The sequence below is a fragment of the Pelophylax lessonae genome (assembly GCF_965119305.1).
Source record: "Pelophylax lessonae genome assembly, chromosome: 2".
Taxonomy (NCBI): domain Eukaryota; kingdom Metazoa; phylum Chordata; class Amphibia; order Anura; family Ranidae; genus Pelophylax; species Pelophylax lessonae.
Genome location: NC_138769.1, coordinates 364,973,572 through 364,989,027, shown reverse-complemented (window position 1 = coordinate 364,989,027; position 15,456 = coordinate 364,973,572). Strand labels below are relative to the sequence as shown.

Sequence of the window (15,456 nt, the reverse complement as noted above, 5' to 3'; positions counted from 1 at the left end):
GACAGAGAATCAAGGGAGAAAGAAAATTCCTCCTACAAGCTTTACTATGAACAGATAGAAGTCACAAGGCTGCTGTATACTGCTGATGAGAAAAGGTGTTTGGCAGTTTATATTTACTAAAGTAATTGCATTCCCATGTTCTGTGTACTGTGGGAAACCACATATAGTGAATGTAGGTTCTGAGTTTAGTAACACTTTAACTGTTGGAAAAAAAAGTAAATATATTTACTTAATGTTATTAGCATGATCAGAAATGTGACAAATTTACAATCATATTCCTTAAAGTGGTAGTCCAGTCAAAACCTAACTAAGCTTAAACCTGCTTCAACCCCGAATCGAAAACCTATTCTAATTACCTTGTAATTATTATATAGATGTGTATACTCAGCTAATCTAAGAACACCCTGGTTTATTCACATGATCTACTCATTGGCCAGGCATCAGGGGAGAGAAGATGTCTCAGACAACGGCTGCAGAGTGGTGACATCAGCCATAGACAAAAAAAAAAAAAACGGGCACACTTGGACTACTCTGCCTTTTTCTGCCATCACTTTTCTATGTTACTATGGGGCATCCGCTGTCCACTGTCCCTCCTCTCCCCTGCAGCTGGTGCTGGAACCCGATCATGTGACTGGACCAGAGAGCCCTTAGATTAGGTAAGTATACACATCATTCCTTTACAGGGTAGTTAGTATAGGGCTTAAACTGGGGATGGGAGCAGTTTTATACTTTAAGGCTACGTTCACATCTTGGCGTTGCTATTACAGGTGTTTTTATGGGGTTTTTTTCAGGCGTTTTTGCAGGCGTTTTACAGGCGTTTTTACAGGCGTTTTTTGTGCAGGCGTTTTTAGATTGAATAGAGACCAATGGAAAATGCCTGTAATCTGCCCAGAAGAACCTCATGTACTTTTTTGAGCGTTGGGCGTTTTGCTCACGGCGTCAAAACGCTCAGATGTGAACAGGGGCCATTGAAATGAATAGGATTTGTCTTGTTGGGCGTTTTGAGAGCTGATCCTAGAGCAGAAAAACGCCCCCAAAACGCCTACATGTGAACGGAGCCTAAGGCTGGCCATACACTATACAATTTTCTTATTCCATTTCCTTTAGATTTACCTTAAACTATGTAGTGCAAGGGCCTGCCTGACTGCATACAAATTGAAAGTGTTTAGGTTTGACCCTATATTACATGGTTTTGGTAAATCTAAAGGAAAGTTGAACAAGAAAATTGTATAGTGTATGGCCAGCCTAAAGCTGAACCTTAAACTTCATAACAGGTAAATAAAAGAAAATTGTATCCACACTTGGTGAAAAATACTTTTATTCAAACTGGAATGTTGTAAATGTAACAGTGGTTGGAATCCAAATTATTGTGCACAAGCATTAGGGCTTTAAACAATATACACATTCTCAATAAAAAAAAAAAAAAAAACATTTCAATAAATAGCTAAACATAATTCACATTTCCTGCATTTGTGTTTGGGCTTTCATAAAGGCTTTTTTTTTTAATGTATTTTTGTTTATTTTTAATGTAAATGTCTTTAATAAATGCAATACCCCCAAAGATGTTTAAGGCTGATGGAGTGAAGAAATTTAGCAGTGCGTGGGATAGATGAGGTTTTAAAATGAGCAAGCTTCAGAAACCAGTGGATGTTTTACATATGCTTTATAAAAAGGTAATTGGCCTTCATTTTAAGCTCTCATAATATATATATATCTATATACGTATGTAGACAGGTTCATTTTGGTCCTAGGTGGAAGCCTACCTCTCCTCCGGCAGTTTGTAGCTTGGCGGGGAATGTCTGTCTGTGACAGGTTCACAAGCCTGTGTGCCCCTTTCATACAGCCCCAAACAATACCCTTTTGATCCCTGGGGAGATTATAGGACTATCTGCACTATTATCCCTTCCAAAGCCACAGGCTGTGAATCTTCCCTGTGTCAGCACCACTGGGTCAGCTTAATTACATTAAGTACCTCACTGCATCCTGCCCTCGTCCTGAGTTGCAGTACTCGTTTTGTTGATTTATTGGACATTTATGAAATGGGTTTGTAGCTTTAGAAGGGTCCAGCATATGGATAACACATTTGAAAATGTACAAAGTGCCCGTGAAACAGTAGAAATTCAAAGTACATAGATTGCGGTGCTGACATTTTACACTTTATAAACTAGAGTCAAGTTCAATATACAGCCAGTGATTCACCTAGCCCTTTCAAAAAATTAAAGCATGGTAAAAATATCAGTGCGGTTATGTAGTGAACACTGGCCATTAATGTCTGTTCAGTGAGTTGCAGATATTTTTTGCGCTGTATAGGTCAAAAGATGTCCTATTACTAATAAAAACACCCACATACACTTACCTCATTCTTAATTATAGTACAGACTCAGTTCCCCACTTTAGAACACACATGCCTACCCACCTAGGACCTTAAAATCCAGCTCACAGGCTGTGGAAATATCTGGAGGTAAAAAGCAAGGTAGAAACCAGTGTTTGCTTATTAGAAATCCACAAAGTCCTATAGCCTGGAAAATTCCTCATTTTCTACGAGCAACATCCTCCATGCTGACTCTGCCCCACACTCCCACTACAAAGGTTTCAATTTCACACTCATTTTCACCGCGGGCAATGCGGAAATATCCTCTCTCTCCCCAGTCTTTACCCCATGAGTTGGCAGCCAGCTGTGGTAAAGAGAAGATGAGAACAGATCAGAAACACACACTTCATTATAGTGTGTAATTATTACACAACTGCTACATGTGCACTATAAGGGCTCCTTCACACGGCCGCTCCGTATGTCCGTATTTCATCCCATTTTTTTGCAGATGAAAAACGGACATAATGCATGTCAATAGGATTGCGGATGTCCGCAGATGACCATCCGCTGACATCCGATTTTCGTCCTTTCAGTTCTGTTTCGTTTTTTGGAACGGAACAGAACCCTATTTTTCTTCCGTTTAAAAAACGGAAAGGAAGGAAAATCGGATGTCAGCGGTGTCATCCGCAATGCCCATAGACATACATTATGTCCGTATATCATCCGTAAACGGATGGGATGATATGCGGACATACGGAGCGGATGACACAAGTGTCATCCGTGTCCGTGAAAAAAAAAAAAAAGTGCCACAGCGGAATAAAAAAATCTGAGCGGCCGTGTGAAAGAGCCCTAATGGTGCGCAATAGTGTTAAAAAATAAATAAAAATATAAAAGTGACTTAGATTCCTGAATACCAAAAATTGCATAATGTTATTTATATGCCCCAGCTATATATAAGCTGTCAAAGTATAATTCCCTTTTTACGATCTATACAAACAAGAACTGTAACAATGTAAAATGATAATTTGACAGTAACTATAGCTGGGGAGATCCACATTAAAAACAAATATTTTTTTCTAGTCGATATTTTAGTGCTACTCATTATATAGCTTAGTAGGTGGCCACCATAATCATTATTTATGACTCAAATTATTTTGTAAACTATTTGCATTCAAAGGAAACAGTCACTTCCGAGTAAGGAGGTTACCAATACTGACTTCTCTTAAAAAAAATAAAATGATATTTTCTTGACTGCCATGCTGATCCAATAGTGTCAATACTTTCTTTGTAACTTAGCTGGAACATGTATGCAGATTAGCGGCTCTGACGTCAGTGTGGACTTCCTGATCTGCATTCCTATTCTGGCTCTGTGCATCAAAAATGTTAATGCCCTGAGACGACCAGGCGACTAGCATTTTTTTTTTTCAGAAGGGGTTCAATGCCATCTGAGTCACTGACCTTGAACAAACATGCATATAGGGAAAACCAAGGTCAGAACTCGTGACCTACATAATTGTTCTGGGTCAATGTGTCAAGGATCAGCATGACAGACGGGCAGCTCTGATTTCCAAAGCAAGGCAGCAGCAATGGCAACCTACACGTTTCACTCAGAGAAGGATTCCTCTAAGCCAGGGAATCCTCAAACTACGGCCCTCCAGCTGTTGTGGAACTACACATGCCATGAGGCATTGTAAAACTCTGACATTCACAGCCATAACTAGGCATGATGGGAATTGTAGTTCCTGAACAAATGGCGGGCCATAGTTTGAAGACCCCTGCTCTAAGCAGTAGAATATTGGAGCACACATGTTTATTATGCCATTTCTAAACATTAAGTGCCGGTTCACACTAGGTCACTTCGACTTAGGGGGCGACCTGTGAAGTCGCGTGCAGCGCGACTTCGGCGCGACTTGCACGGACTTCATAAAATGAATGTCAATGCAAGTCGCCTCCAGGTCGCCCCGAAGTAGTACAGGACCCTTTTTCTAAGTCGGAGCGACTTGTGTCGCTCCTATTAGAAGCGGTCCTGTACTACTCAATGACCGCGACGGTGCACGACTTGCCAGGCTGACCAAGTCGCCTGACAAGTCGTATTAGTGTGAACCGGCACTATGCCTTGCCTAAACATAGGGAAGTAAAATAAATGTATCATTACCCAGTATTTTTGAATCTGTCCATTGGGAGCCAACTCTTCTCCCCACCTGGTAAAAAAAAAAAGACAATATTTAATATAAAAAATAAAATATTCCAAGCAATATACTTTTTAACACAAATTTGTTTTTTGTGTTTCTCAACCTTTTTTCAGTTAAGACACCCTTGAAAATGATGCATAATCTCGAGGCACCCCATTCTTAAATGTAAAAAAAATAAAATAGTTTTCCAAAACAAAGCAACATTCACACACATAGGACACTCAATGTTAGAGGTGATTTATTCTTCCAAAGCAAATACACCTTTGCACACTGGTAATGATTAGTATTCCAGTGTTCCTCCTCGTCCTCATTTTCTCTCCATCACTCAGCTAATGTCACCTCAGTGCTGACAGACAGGGGCAGAGAGAGGCAAAGGATGTTGTGCAGGCACCCTGATGTCCTCCTTATCAACCAATAACATAATTCGTTGTCAGGGCGCATGGCGGCTGGAAGGTTGTAATAGTAGTGCACAATGAAAACTGGTGGCTTTGTGTAACTAAAAGGTGGGCTCCATTCACTCACTGGCTTGTATACAAATTTGGGGCAGTTTTTAGGCATTTTACCAAGGCACCCCAGAAGAAAGTTGAAGGCATCAAAGGGGGCATGGGCACCCTGGTTTAAAAAGACAGATTTATACAAAGTTAATTAATGACTAATTTCTTTCTCCATTCTGCTTTCTTTTCCTTTAAAGTTGACAGCCTCAACTCTGTTCCTGTGTGCTGTGTGAAGTGGGGGTGTCTCTTTCCTTGCAATCAGCTCTCTGAGCCCTCCTCATTGAACTCTGCAGATTGTGACTTTAGCTCTCGGCCCCCTTTTTTCTGAACTCCCAGACAAGCTTTATAATTCAACACTTTGAATGGATGTAGAGAAGAGAAGACTGCAGATAGACAGGTAGAACTTATGTAGGAGGATTTGTTTTATCTCTCTATATAACTTCACTGGGTATATGTAAGAGTTTACAACGACTTTAAAATATCATTAAAGCTGAATTTAAGGAATTCACCATCTTTTCAAAAAGTGCAGGCACACTATCAGTTTAATTAGGTGCTTGTCACCTCTGAGACTTATCTCTATTACTTATATGTGACCGAGAAGCACACAGAGCAGTTATACCTGGTCCTCCCCTCTGCTGCCCATTCACAGAAGCCTTTGTACTTTGTGAATGCGTTCCCATATTACAAAGGCTTCTGTGAATGGGCAGAAGGAGGGGCGGGCATAGCAGCAACTCTTGATGGAGCTGAGACCATAGCGAGTATAGGAGCTCCAGAATTTATCTTACTGGAGCACAATAAACCTGTCAGATGTAAATAATAGAGATAAGTCTATCAGGCGTCAGGCACCTTGTTGCACGTAACCCATGGTATACCTGCAGTTCTTACAAAGTAGCTGAATTCCTTTAGTTCTGCTTTTAATTTATTTTTAATGCAAGTTGTGTAAGTACTTGAATTTGACTTGGGATTGCCTTTTGCAATCCACTGTACAGAAGAGTTCAGGCTGGTGGGGGATAGGAGCACAAGGAGTCAATCAGTGGAGCTGCTGTGCTCATGTGTTAACAAGGTGCATGCTGGTAGAAGGAGAGAGCAGAATGATAGAGGAAAGGAAAAACTCATCCGTCTGCTGCTTCTTCTTTCACTGCCCAGTCAAAGGTTGGGGGAAGGAACATAATCTTTAAATGTTACTGAACTGCAGCAGTAAAAATCAGATTTTCTTCCCTGCCAGACAGGGCTGTGCTGTGTGGCAGAGCTGTGTAAATCTCAGGACTGGATGGACAGAAATACACCGTAACCTTATATGAATTTCAACTTTGCCTTGAGTTTAGGTTTCTTCTTGTATTGCTGCACTGTTTATATGTATTTTTTGTTTATAACTGTGTATGTATATACATTATGTACAGTACGAGGGTAGGTGTAGTATGCACCTGCTTATATGTGGCCTGTTCTAGCCATAAATGAGTTATGTATGAGCAGGACTACTCACCTGGTGACACTCCACATATTTAGAGGCCTCTATATTCATTAAAAAGCTTAAAGATTCTGTCTAATGGCACGCTCATTGAATATTTTATGGTTAATTATAAATGTAATATGGCCCTCTCTATGCTAATGCTTGGACAGTACCATGCCTGGGTGCTGTGTTACTATGGGGACAGGCACAGCTTGAGGTCAGACCAATATCTGGGACAGAGGTAACATTAGAGAACATTCCTAAGCAATCAGCAAGTGTGGAATTTGCTGAGACTGAAGCTAGAAATGAGCAAGATCTTTTTAGACATCGTATAGTAATCAAACTCCTGTACTTTCGTTATTAATTATTTTCATACACCAAAACCATGAGTGCTCTTTCAGCTTTACCGTTACCTAGTTTAGTGCATGCATTGTCACATTCGTTATATTTTTCTGTATTTTTTTATACCTGTTCTATTTTAGTGCCTACTTTTCCTAGCCAGCCATCACACCCTTGACATTAGCTTGGGCCTACATAGAAAGGGCAGTGCAGGATGTTATATAGTCTCCTTGGGGTAGACATAATGTTCAGTTCAAGGCTCTGCATGTCCTTTTGGCCCCCGTGAGATTACTCTGATGCTTCCTGCCTCTCCCTTCCGCAGATTTCAGGGACAGTAACATTATGTTTGTATCCTTCTATGAACTTTTCTGGTCTAGTACAGTAATAAATGTCACTTCTTGTCAAGTGACAAGATTGGGACATATTTGTGTATGTGTGTGCATCTGTAGAAGAAGTGGGCAGCTAATGAGCACACACTGTATTTCTCATAAAAACTAATAAAATTAGCTATGGGAGATATTTATATTTGTATGCTGAAAGCTTGGCGGGTTTTGCCCTTTGTGTATATTTATTCCATAATGCATGTTTTTTTCCTGAAGTACGTTTTATTTATAGCACAATTTTATGTTTGGTTTATTTTAACCAGTTGTGGACCTTCGGCCTGTTACACATGCCAACAATGCTTTCACCAAAGTACATGAGGCATATGTAGTAAGCCCTGTCCTTCTACCCCTCTGAAACTACCTCTCTTGTGTTTGCAGACAACTCCCCTATCTCAAAATGTTAGTTGGGAATTGCTGTGTAAATACAGCAGATGTAGAAGCCGCTGCTGTCAAAAAAATATCTGTCTGACACAGCGTTTCTAAACACTGTTCATTGAGATAGAGATGTACTCTATCTTATTCAGCTGAGCATCAAGTGCATAAGCTTTGACCTGCATATGATGTTAGTTAAAGCAAGCTGAAAAATAAAAAAACAAAAAGGTGAACCAACACCGTACACCATCCCCAACCCAATCAGTCCCCAGTATGCTTATCTTCAGGGATGCTGAACTGTCAGTGCCCACACAGCCAGTTCTGCAGTCTGGAGAGTGGAAATCCCCACTCTTTTTCCTCTTCTCTGTGCAGCGCTTTTGGGATATACCAGAGCAATTCTCTTTTTCATTAGAAAGGTTTTATTTAAAAGTATACAAGGTACAAACTGTCGAGTCCAATATATCAGAAAATATGGCCACATACAACTTACAATCCAAAGATAATAGTTAAAAAGTCATGTTGCATCTTTACCCTGTCATGGTTGACCTATCCCAGCCCCATAAACCACAGCATTCTGCACATAAGTATAAGTGAGAATCCAGTATTTGGATTAAGGGACCTATCGAGGAATGTACATCCCACAAACGTCTCCCAGGGTTCACTCATCCCACGGGACACTGCAAAGTTCTCATCAGGACAAGCTCCCTGGGGGACATCCCAGGGGGGTATCAAGCCATGGGGACTAGTTTTTCACATTTATTTAACTGGCCCCTGTGTTGATAGATATATCTCTCCAGGAGGAGTGTACTACCCATATGAATCACCTATGTTTTAACTGATGGGGGGGTCCCAGACTTCCAACCAAGGAGAATAACCTGCCTAGCTTCAACTAAGGCCCTGGATAGGCCCTTGTCATCTCCTCTGTAATGACCTCTTCAAAAATTCCAAGCAAACAGTGAACAGGATTCAAGGGAACAGAAACATGAAAAATTCTATTGATCATGGAAAGAACCTAGCCTTATGTCTGTCTGCATATACCAAACAGCAAGCAAGTCGGGTAACCTGCCTATCTGATGAAGTTTCACTGGGGTATAGAGTAGAATGTACATTTGGGATACCTTCTGAGATACATTGAGTGAGCATGTATTAGTCGATTAAAAGGCTTCTTCCAACTGATCACCTATTAATGTGCCCACATCCTTCTCCCACTGAGACATTGCCCTAGTAGGGTGGGCCTTCAGATACTCCGTCAGGAGCATGTGATAACAATAAGGGATAAACCTCTTTGTTTTGGACACATGCTGGAGTAGGTGAAAGATATGGGTGCATGAAAGTACCTTAACCGCGTGGTCTAACTGTAGATAATAATATAACATATGGGGTGGTAAGTTAAACTTATGTTGGAAATCTGGAAAAGACATCAACCTCCCATTCTGAAAGATCTGTGAGAGAAGATTTAAGCCCAAGGCTCACCATCTGGGTCCCTGCTGGATTTTAACCAGCTCAGTGTAGGCTTTATTATCCCAGATCGGACTATTTACAGTATAACCTGTCACTCGCTGCAATTGTTTAGATTTAGTCCAGATTTTCTGGAGTAATGCATATGTAGGCATTTGTTTGTTGGGTTTCTGGAACGATTGTGCCTCTAGGCCCTTCTGGATAGAATCAGCACCAGTGCCGGTAAGCAAAAGGCGAGCAGAGGGGCTTTCGGGGGCAGGGGACATGGAGTCTATTGGAGGGTTAAAGTTGTGCAGCTAAAATATAGATCCAGGGGTTTGGGAATGCCAAGCCCCCTCAATCTTTGGGAAACTGAAGCTGCTCCAGTTTGACCCTAGGAGAGCAGACACCCCAGAGCAGCAGCCTAAAAAGGGAGTTAACCACCCGGAACCATTTCAAAGGAACGACCATGGGGGAATTGTGAAGGACATAAAAAAGCTGGGGCATAAGTATCATTTTAGTTTAGTTTTCCCAGCCAGAGACATTTTAAGTTTGTTCCAAATATTCATTTTGGCCCGAAACGGGGTCACCAGGGGTTGCAAATTAAGACGGCAATAGTCTGTGACTGTGGGGGAAATCATAATGCCTAAATATTTAAAGGAGGATACCAATGAAATGGAACAGGGGTGGTGCTACTGATTGTCCAGGTGCGTCATCCAACAACATCAACGCGGACTTGGTCCTCTGTACTCTGGTCCAATTAATAGTGAGCCCAGAGTACTGCCCAAAATCTGAGATGATGGACATAACACCAACACATGGAAGTCCCGGTGGCAATATATGTGCTATCCGATATTCAAGTAGTCTCCCATTTACTCTCAGTAGATCAGGATGTGTGCAAAATAAGGGCTCAACATAGCGCAAAACCGTAAAAACCAATCATTTATTAAAAAAAGTATTGTACTTACATGGTAGGAACTTGCAAACAGCATGTAAAACACCAGACGAACAACATAACCCCTTCCTCCAGTGACAAAGATGGCTGGCAGCGTGTGCGCAGTAGCGTGTACATGTTTCGGACCGCCCGCCATGTATTTAGGTTGCTACTTTGATAAATACCAGTGTTATAGCAGCAGATGGCAGTTATGGCAGCAGTATTTCAATACGTGGCCAGCGGTCCTCTTTCACATAAAAGTGGTCCCAGCGGCGGATTCGCCACGGGATCACTTTTATGGGTGGTGGGAGAGGTGCCCACAAGCGCAGACCGGACCTAATGAAGTCCCTTCTAATAAGCTCTTTATATGTCTTTGCTTAGATGTTTCATAAAGGTATTGTTCATTTTTGGGTTTTAAAGAGAGTCTACAACCAATAAAAGAAAATCTAAAGCGTGTAGCCAATTGTTAGTGTTACAATAAATTCATTCAGGCTGCTGCCACTTTGAATAACTCTCTGCAGCATCCAAATATATCGCAGTGCTCAGAGGTCTGGTTTGTGAAGTTGAACTCTGCAAGAGAGTGTTACAAGTACCCATATTGTTTAAAATAAAGTAAAACAATGTCTCGCCCTGCTCTGCACATGCTCAGTTGCTCTCCTTTTTTTAGGCACTGGGACAAATTTTCTAGAGACCAATCGGTTGACAGTCTAAAGATTTACTGCTGTTCAGGTGCTCTGGGCTTCAGCAAAATGGCAGCCTCCAGCAAGAAGAAACAGGAACAATGCTGGAGGCAATTTACAGAACACACTAATTTTGGTAGCATAATTAATAATGTGGAATGCATGTTCCTTGCTAAGAACATTATTTTCATCACGTTGTTATGGGTAAAGTTCTGCTTTAACTGTTTAAAGAAAACAGAGACCTTAACCTAACAATATAGGTTCCACAGTAGACTCATTTTAAGCAGTGTGTTTAAGTGTTTAGCAAAAGGAAATTATTCTAATGAGCACATTTAATAACACAGTCAGAGTCATTATTGTTTAACATACAGTATACTTCTGAAAAATAATTTGACCTTGCAAAAAAAAAGTCAAATCCCTTACCCAGTGATCTTTACAGAATGTGTCCCATGACGACGGTACAGATCTGGTTCTTCTGCCATTACAGGTGTGTGTCTATAGATTCCACTTTTGTACATAAAGAAATCTTCATGCACCTCCATTATAGCTATAAAGGAGATATTTGGAACATTAGTTATACTGGCACTATGGTTGGTTAAGAATGAGAGAATAAGAGGCATTGCTGTCAACCTGCGTGTATAACATGACTTGATCAATTATATCTATAGAGACTTGAATGCTTGAACATTTATATTACGACAAAGCAATTTTACTTTAGAGGAGCTGAGCAAGAAGAAATGATTGAAAACCTCGAGCCAAATATTAAGTAAAAGAATTTTAATATGTTCAGATGCTCCCCTGGTTAATTTAGTAAAGCAGGTCCTCTGTACTACGTACCTTGTACTGGACCGTTCTCATATATTTCTTTCATTATTTCTTTTTCCTGCAGGCATAATAATATAGCTATTAAAGTGGACATCAATGCAGCAAAAGTCACCATTTATTTATATCAAACAGATTCTTGACAGCCTGTTTCCTCCCATCTGCTGCACTTTCCTACTGACCCCCAAAAAAGATGAGGCCTCAGAGTCAGTAGTAAGGTCACATGCTTGAGTACATGATCTTAAAACACCATGGGGTTTATTTACTAAAGGCAAAACCACTGTTCACTATAAGTAAGTGCAGTCAATGTTGTTTTTTAAGCCACTATCATAAAATATCCCTTTATTAAGGTAAATCTATAGTAGCTGGTATGAGTCATTGACCTGAGACACATGCAGATAAGAATTCCTTATCTGCATACTTATGCTAGGTTAGTGACTAAAGTTATAGAAGTAGGAGTGCAGCATAACACACAAACAGAAAAACATGAAGGCACCATAGCTGATCTCCTGAAAATGTTATATATTGGTAGGTTTTCCTTATCTCCTATAATATATAATTTTTCCTTTTTAATAATTATGAGTTTTTTTAAACTAATTTGTCTGTAGTTTTTTTTTTTTTCAGATTTGAGAAGTTATACAGTATTTCCTTTACCTCTCATCTTCACTTGGGCTGGCTTTTTTGATAGGGTATCCAAAAGTACTCAACCGACATCACATCCTTAAATAGCCATGAGACCATAAAACCCTGGGGTAGGTAACCACAGCTCCCAAGAGAGCACCCTCCATGTGTTCCTACTGACAAATGAGGCCCCATTGTATTTGTTGGTCAATAAGAAGATGCCAAAGGTAAACAAGAAGCGATCAAGAAATGTGACCAGGAATCTGCAGTAGCTAACAATGTGCAGAAATTGGTGATCCTGGTGCCCAGTTAAAATCATGTTCCAATATTCAGGAGCCATTTTGAAAGTAAGTTCCAGATATTACCCAATTTATATTATTTTGCATAGTTACATCTCAGTTTCCACTTTGGACCAGTGTTAGTATCTGTGACAAACTCACTCAAGACAGGAGCTTTTGGAGGGGACTGCAGGCCAGCCGCTTGCCTACTGACTATGGGCCCTGGCTTGTGAGGAAACAATGCTCTTTGTGTGGTGTATGCTGGGGGGACCATTTGAGTAATGTTACGTTGGATTCAAGTACACATCTCCTAAAGACAACCAGTTTCTGGGACTGTAGGTCTAAGATCCATGTTAAAGGCCTAGCTGCCTATTGCCAAAAGGGGACTGCTCCGCATAGTCAGACTCATGGCAGATGCTAATGGCATCAGCTCAACCACATGTGTCTTCCACACATTGTTGATTGTGCTGATGAACTCACCTATTGTCTACTGTGGGAATGCGTTTACACTTATAATAGTGTGTATTGTACTTCATGAGCTCAATGACGGCAAGTCTGCTAGTTAATGAGCTCAAGTTAAATAAATCACTGTCATCTATTAGTTGCTAATGGGAAAGTAGAATGCTGTTTGTGTTGGTTGTTCCTTAGATATGTTATATATATTTCTGAACACAATTTCATCTGCATATGATAATGTAATCAGGCACCTGACCTGGTGGGGTAAATATTCGGTGTGAGTTTGTTCAATAAATGTTCCAGATCTTATACAAGCTATTCTCGGCTAGTTTTGTAGGGGGGCAGTTGGAATATCTAAAAACTATGTTCGAGACTGGAAGGAAGCAGTATACTGATGCAAGCTCACAAGCACATTGTGGGGTCGCGGTTCTGATACAGTATGCATTTTCCATACCTTATCCTGCAGCAGCCGCAGCTTCTAAAGTAATCCTTGCAGTTTCCCAGATCCCCAATAAGTGGCTGCATAGCGATCATAGGGGGTCACCCACTCGGCATGTGAGCCATTTGGAGAACGCCTTCTATTTTTCTCTGTGAATACAAGGTGTTCTCTAATTGGACAAGGTAAAGATTGTGATGTCACTGCCCCGCCTCTCAACCTTGTTCAAACAGAGAACACCTTGCATCCATTAGGAAAATGCAAAGCGTTCTCTAAATGTTGCCCATGCCTAGCAAAGGTACTCCTGTGATAAGTATGCAGTGTGGTTGCTTGTCAAGGGACCCGAAGACAGTGAGGATCACTGTAATAGCGAGAGATACTCACAAGGAATCAGCAAGGAATGGAATATCCTTGAACCAGTTTAACCATGCAAAAAAAAAAAAAAAAAAAAACATACCTGGAATTCAGCTTTAGGAGTTTCAATTCTCCCATAAGTTCCTTCTAACCAATTATGGAATATAACAAAGTTTTTATTGATATTTGTGGGAGCTAATTAGAGTATTTAAACTTGTCTGTTTAAAAATATTTCCTTTGTCACTTTTATAAAAAATGTTTTAATGGATCTAGTCTTATGATGCTTCCAGAAACTGAGCAGTTCTGCAGAAAGACTTACATTGGATGCTAGACGGTAGGCTGGTGTAGACTGGTAGATCTCATTTGATGATGCATATGGGTTTGGGCAGTGAGCAGTGGCCTGTCTCTTCCCTCTTCCCATGGAGCGGGTGTGCATCATACATGGTGCAGGTGGTCCATTCGTATTTTGAACTGAAAATGGGTAGCAATCCTCTGTTACAACCCTGAAGAAGGAGATATATCATTTATTTTAGAAAAGCAGATAGAATATTCAATAGACCTGTAAAATGTTAATGAGATTAAGAACCAATAATAACAGAAGTGTGGTCCAAAAGATTAAGAATTATTTTGCATAATATCAGATTAAGAGACAAGGGAAATTTTAATCTGTGCAGATGCTACAGTGGCAACAGTCAGGTGAATGCAAAGAATGGTATAAAATACATTTAAATACTCCAGCAAAAAATAAAAATATAGAACTGGGCATTAAATGATAAAATAGCAAAATCAGCCTTTGCTGCAATATTCCCATTCAATCCAGCGATTTTCCCTGTAAGACTATGTCTGCTTCCAAATGTCCTCAGTCTGATAGACAGCATGATTCAACCCACTGAAAGTAACTGGAAGTAAGGAAAAGCAGCAAAGTATTGAGCTCATCTCTCTGTCACTCTATTTTCTATTACTATTGGCATGCTTCGTGTCACATATACTGATTGGTTCCCTGTACTTCAACTTCCTCTTACTCTCCAGCCCTGCTGTACGGGGAACTGCAAAATGCTGATACCAGGTCAAATTCAGGTACTTAAAGCGGATTTCCGGCCTCAAAATCGACAAAATCGATTTTGTGCCATCCGCTTGCTGAGTGTAACTGGAAAAACAATTGGATAGTCCCAATTTTTTTTTTACTTATCTTGTTTCAAAAGAAAATATACTTACCTTCATTCCACTTCCTCCCTCTGCGGCCGCGCCATCACTTCCTGTCCTGCAATGCATCCTGGGAGCTCTTACTCATCACTTCCAGGAAGCAGTGACGTAGGCGGCCTGCCGCTTCTCTCATCGCGTTATTTGCAAACAGGAAATGACGCGATGATAGGCTTCCCTATGGAAACCCTTACTATGCCGATCGCATAGTACTGGACATGCGCGAGATTTCGCGCTGCATTCATCTTGCACAATGAGCTAGAACCAGGAAGAAGGGAATACATTTACATACTGCGGCTTTGGATAACCACAATAAAGATGGCCGCGCTCAGCAAAAGATTTTAAAAGTAAGAACTTATGATTTAAACTAACTTATAAAACTATGTAAAACGGAATTAGCGGATGTATTAAGAGCGATGGATCACTATTTGGGCAGTATTTTTAATAAAAAAACAATTCTGAGGCCGGAACTCCGCTTTAAAATGATTGTATTAAAAAATATACTTAATAATGTATTAAAGGTTTTAAAGCTGAAGTGATATGTCTTTTTAATCTGTTTACCGTTAGATTTAACTACTTCTGAAACCAGACTCCTTTTTATCCAGGCATAGTTACTATAGTTAGACTCATATATAAAATGTTTATAAAATCAAATATTTTTGCAAAATAAAATAATCAGGTTTATTATGTTTAATTT

The 15,456-nt window shown here is 40.3% G+C and overlaps 1 protein-coding gene across 1 annotated transcript in view; it reads right to left on the bottom strand.

Annotated features, from left to right (window-relative positions):
• Positions 1 to 1,919: 1,919 nt before the first annotated feature.
• The window catches only part of TINAGL1 (tubulointerstitial nephritis antigen like 1), a 91,750-nt gene continuing 78,213 nt past the window's right edge, over positions 1,920 to 15,456 (bottom strand). Inside the window, exons 8-12 of the mRNA XM_082246985.1 lie at positions 13,879 to 14,062; positions 11,430 to 11,475; positions 11,016 to 11,139; positions 4,467 to 4,512; positions 1,920 to 2,675 (exon numbers count right to left, since the gene is read on the bottom strand). Of these exons, the coding sequence (XP_082103111.1) occupies positions 2,532 to 2,675; positions 4,467 to 4,512; positions 11,016 to 11,139; positions 11,430 to 11,475; positions 13,879 to 14,062 (544 nt within the window). The 3' untranslated portion in view covers positions 1,920 to 2,531. The remainder of the gene's footprint in view (positions 2,676 to 4,466; positions 4,513 to 11,015; positions 11,140 to 11,429; positions 11,476 to 13,878; positions 14,063 to 15,456) is intronic.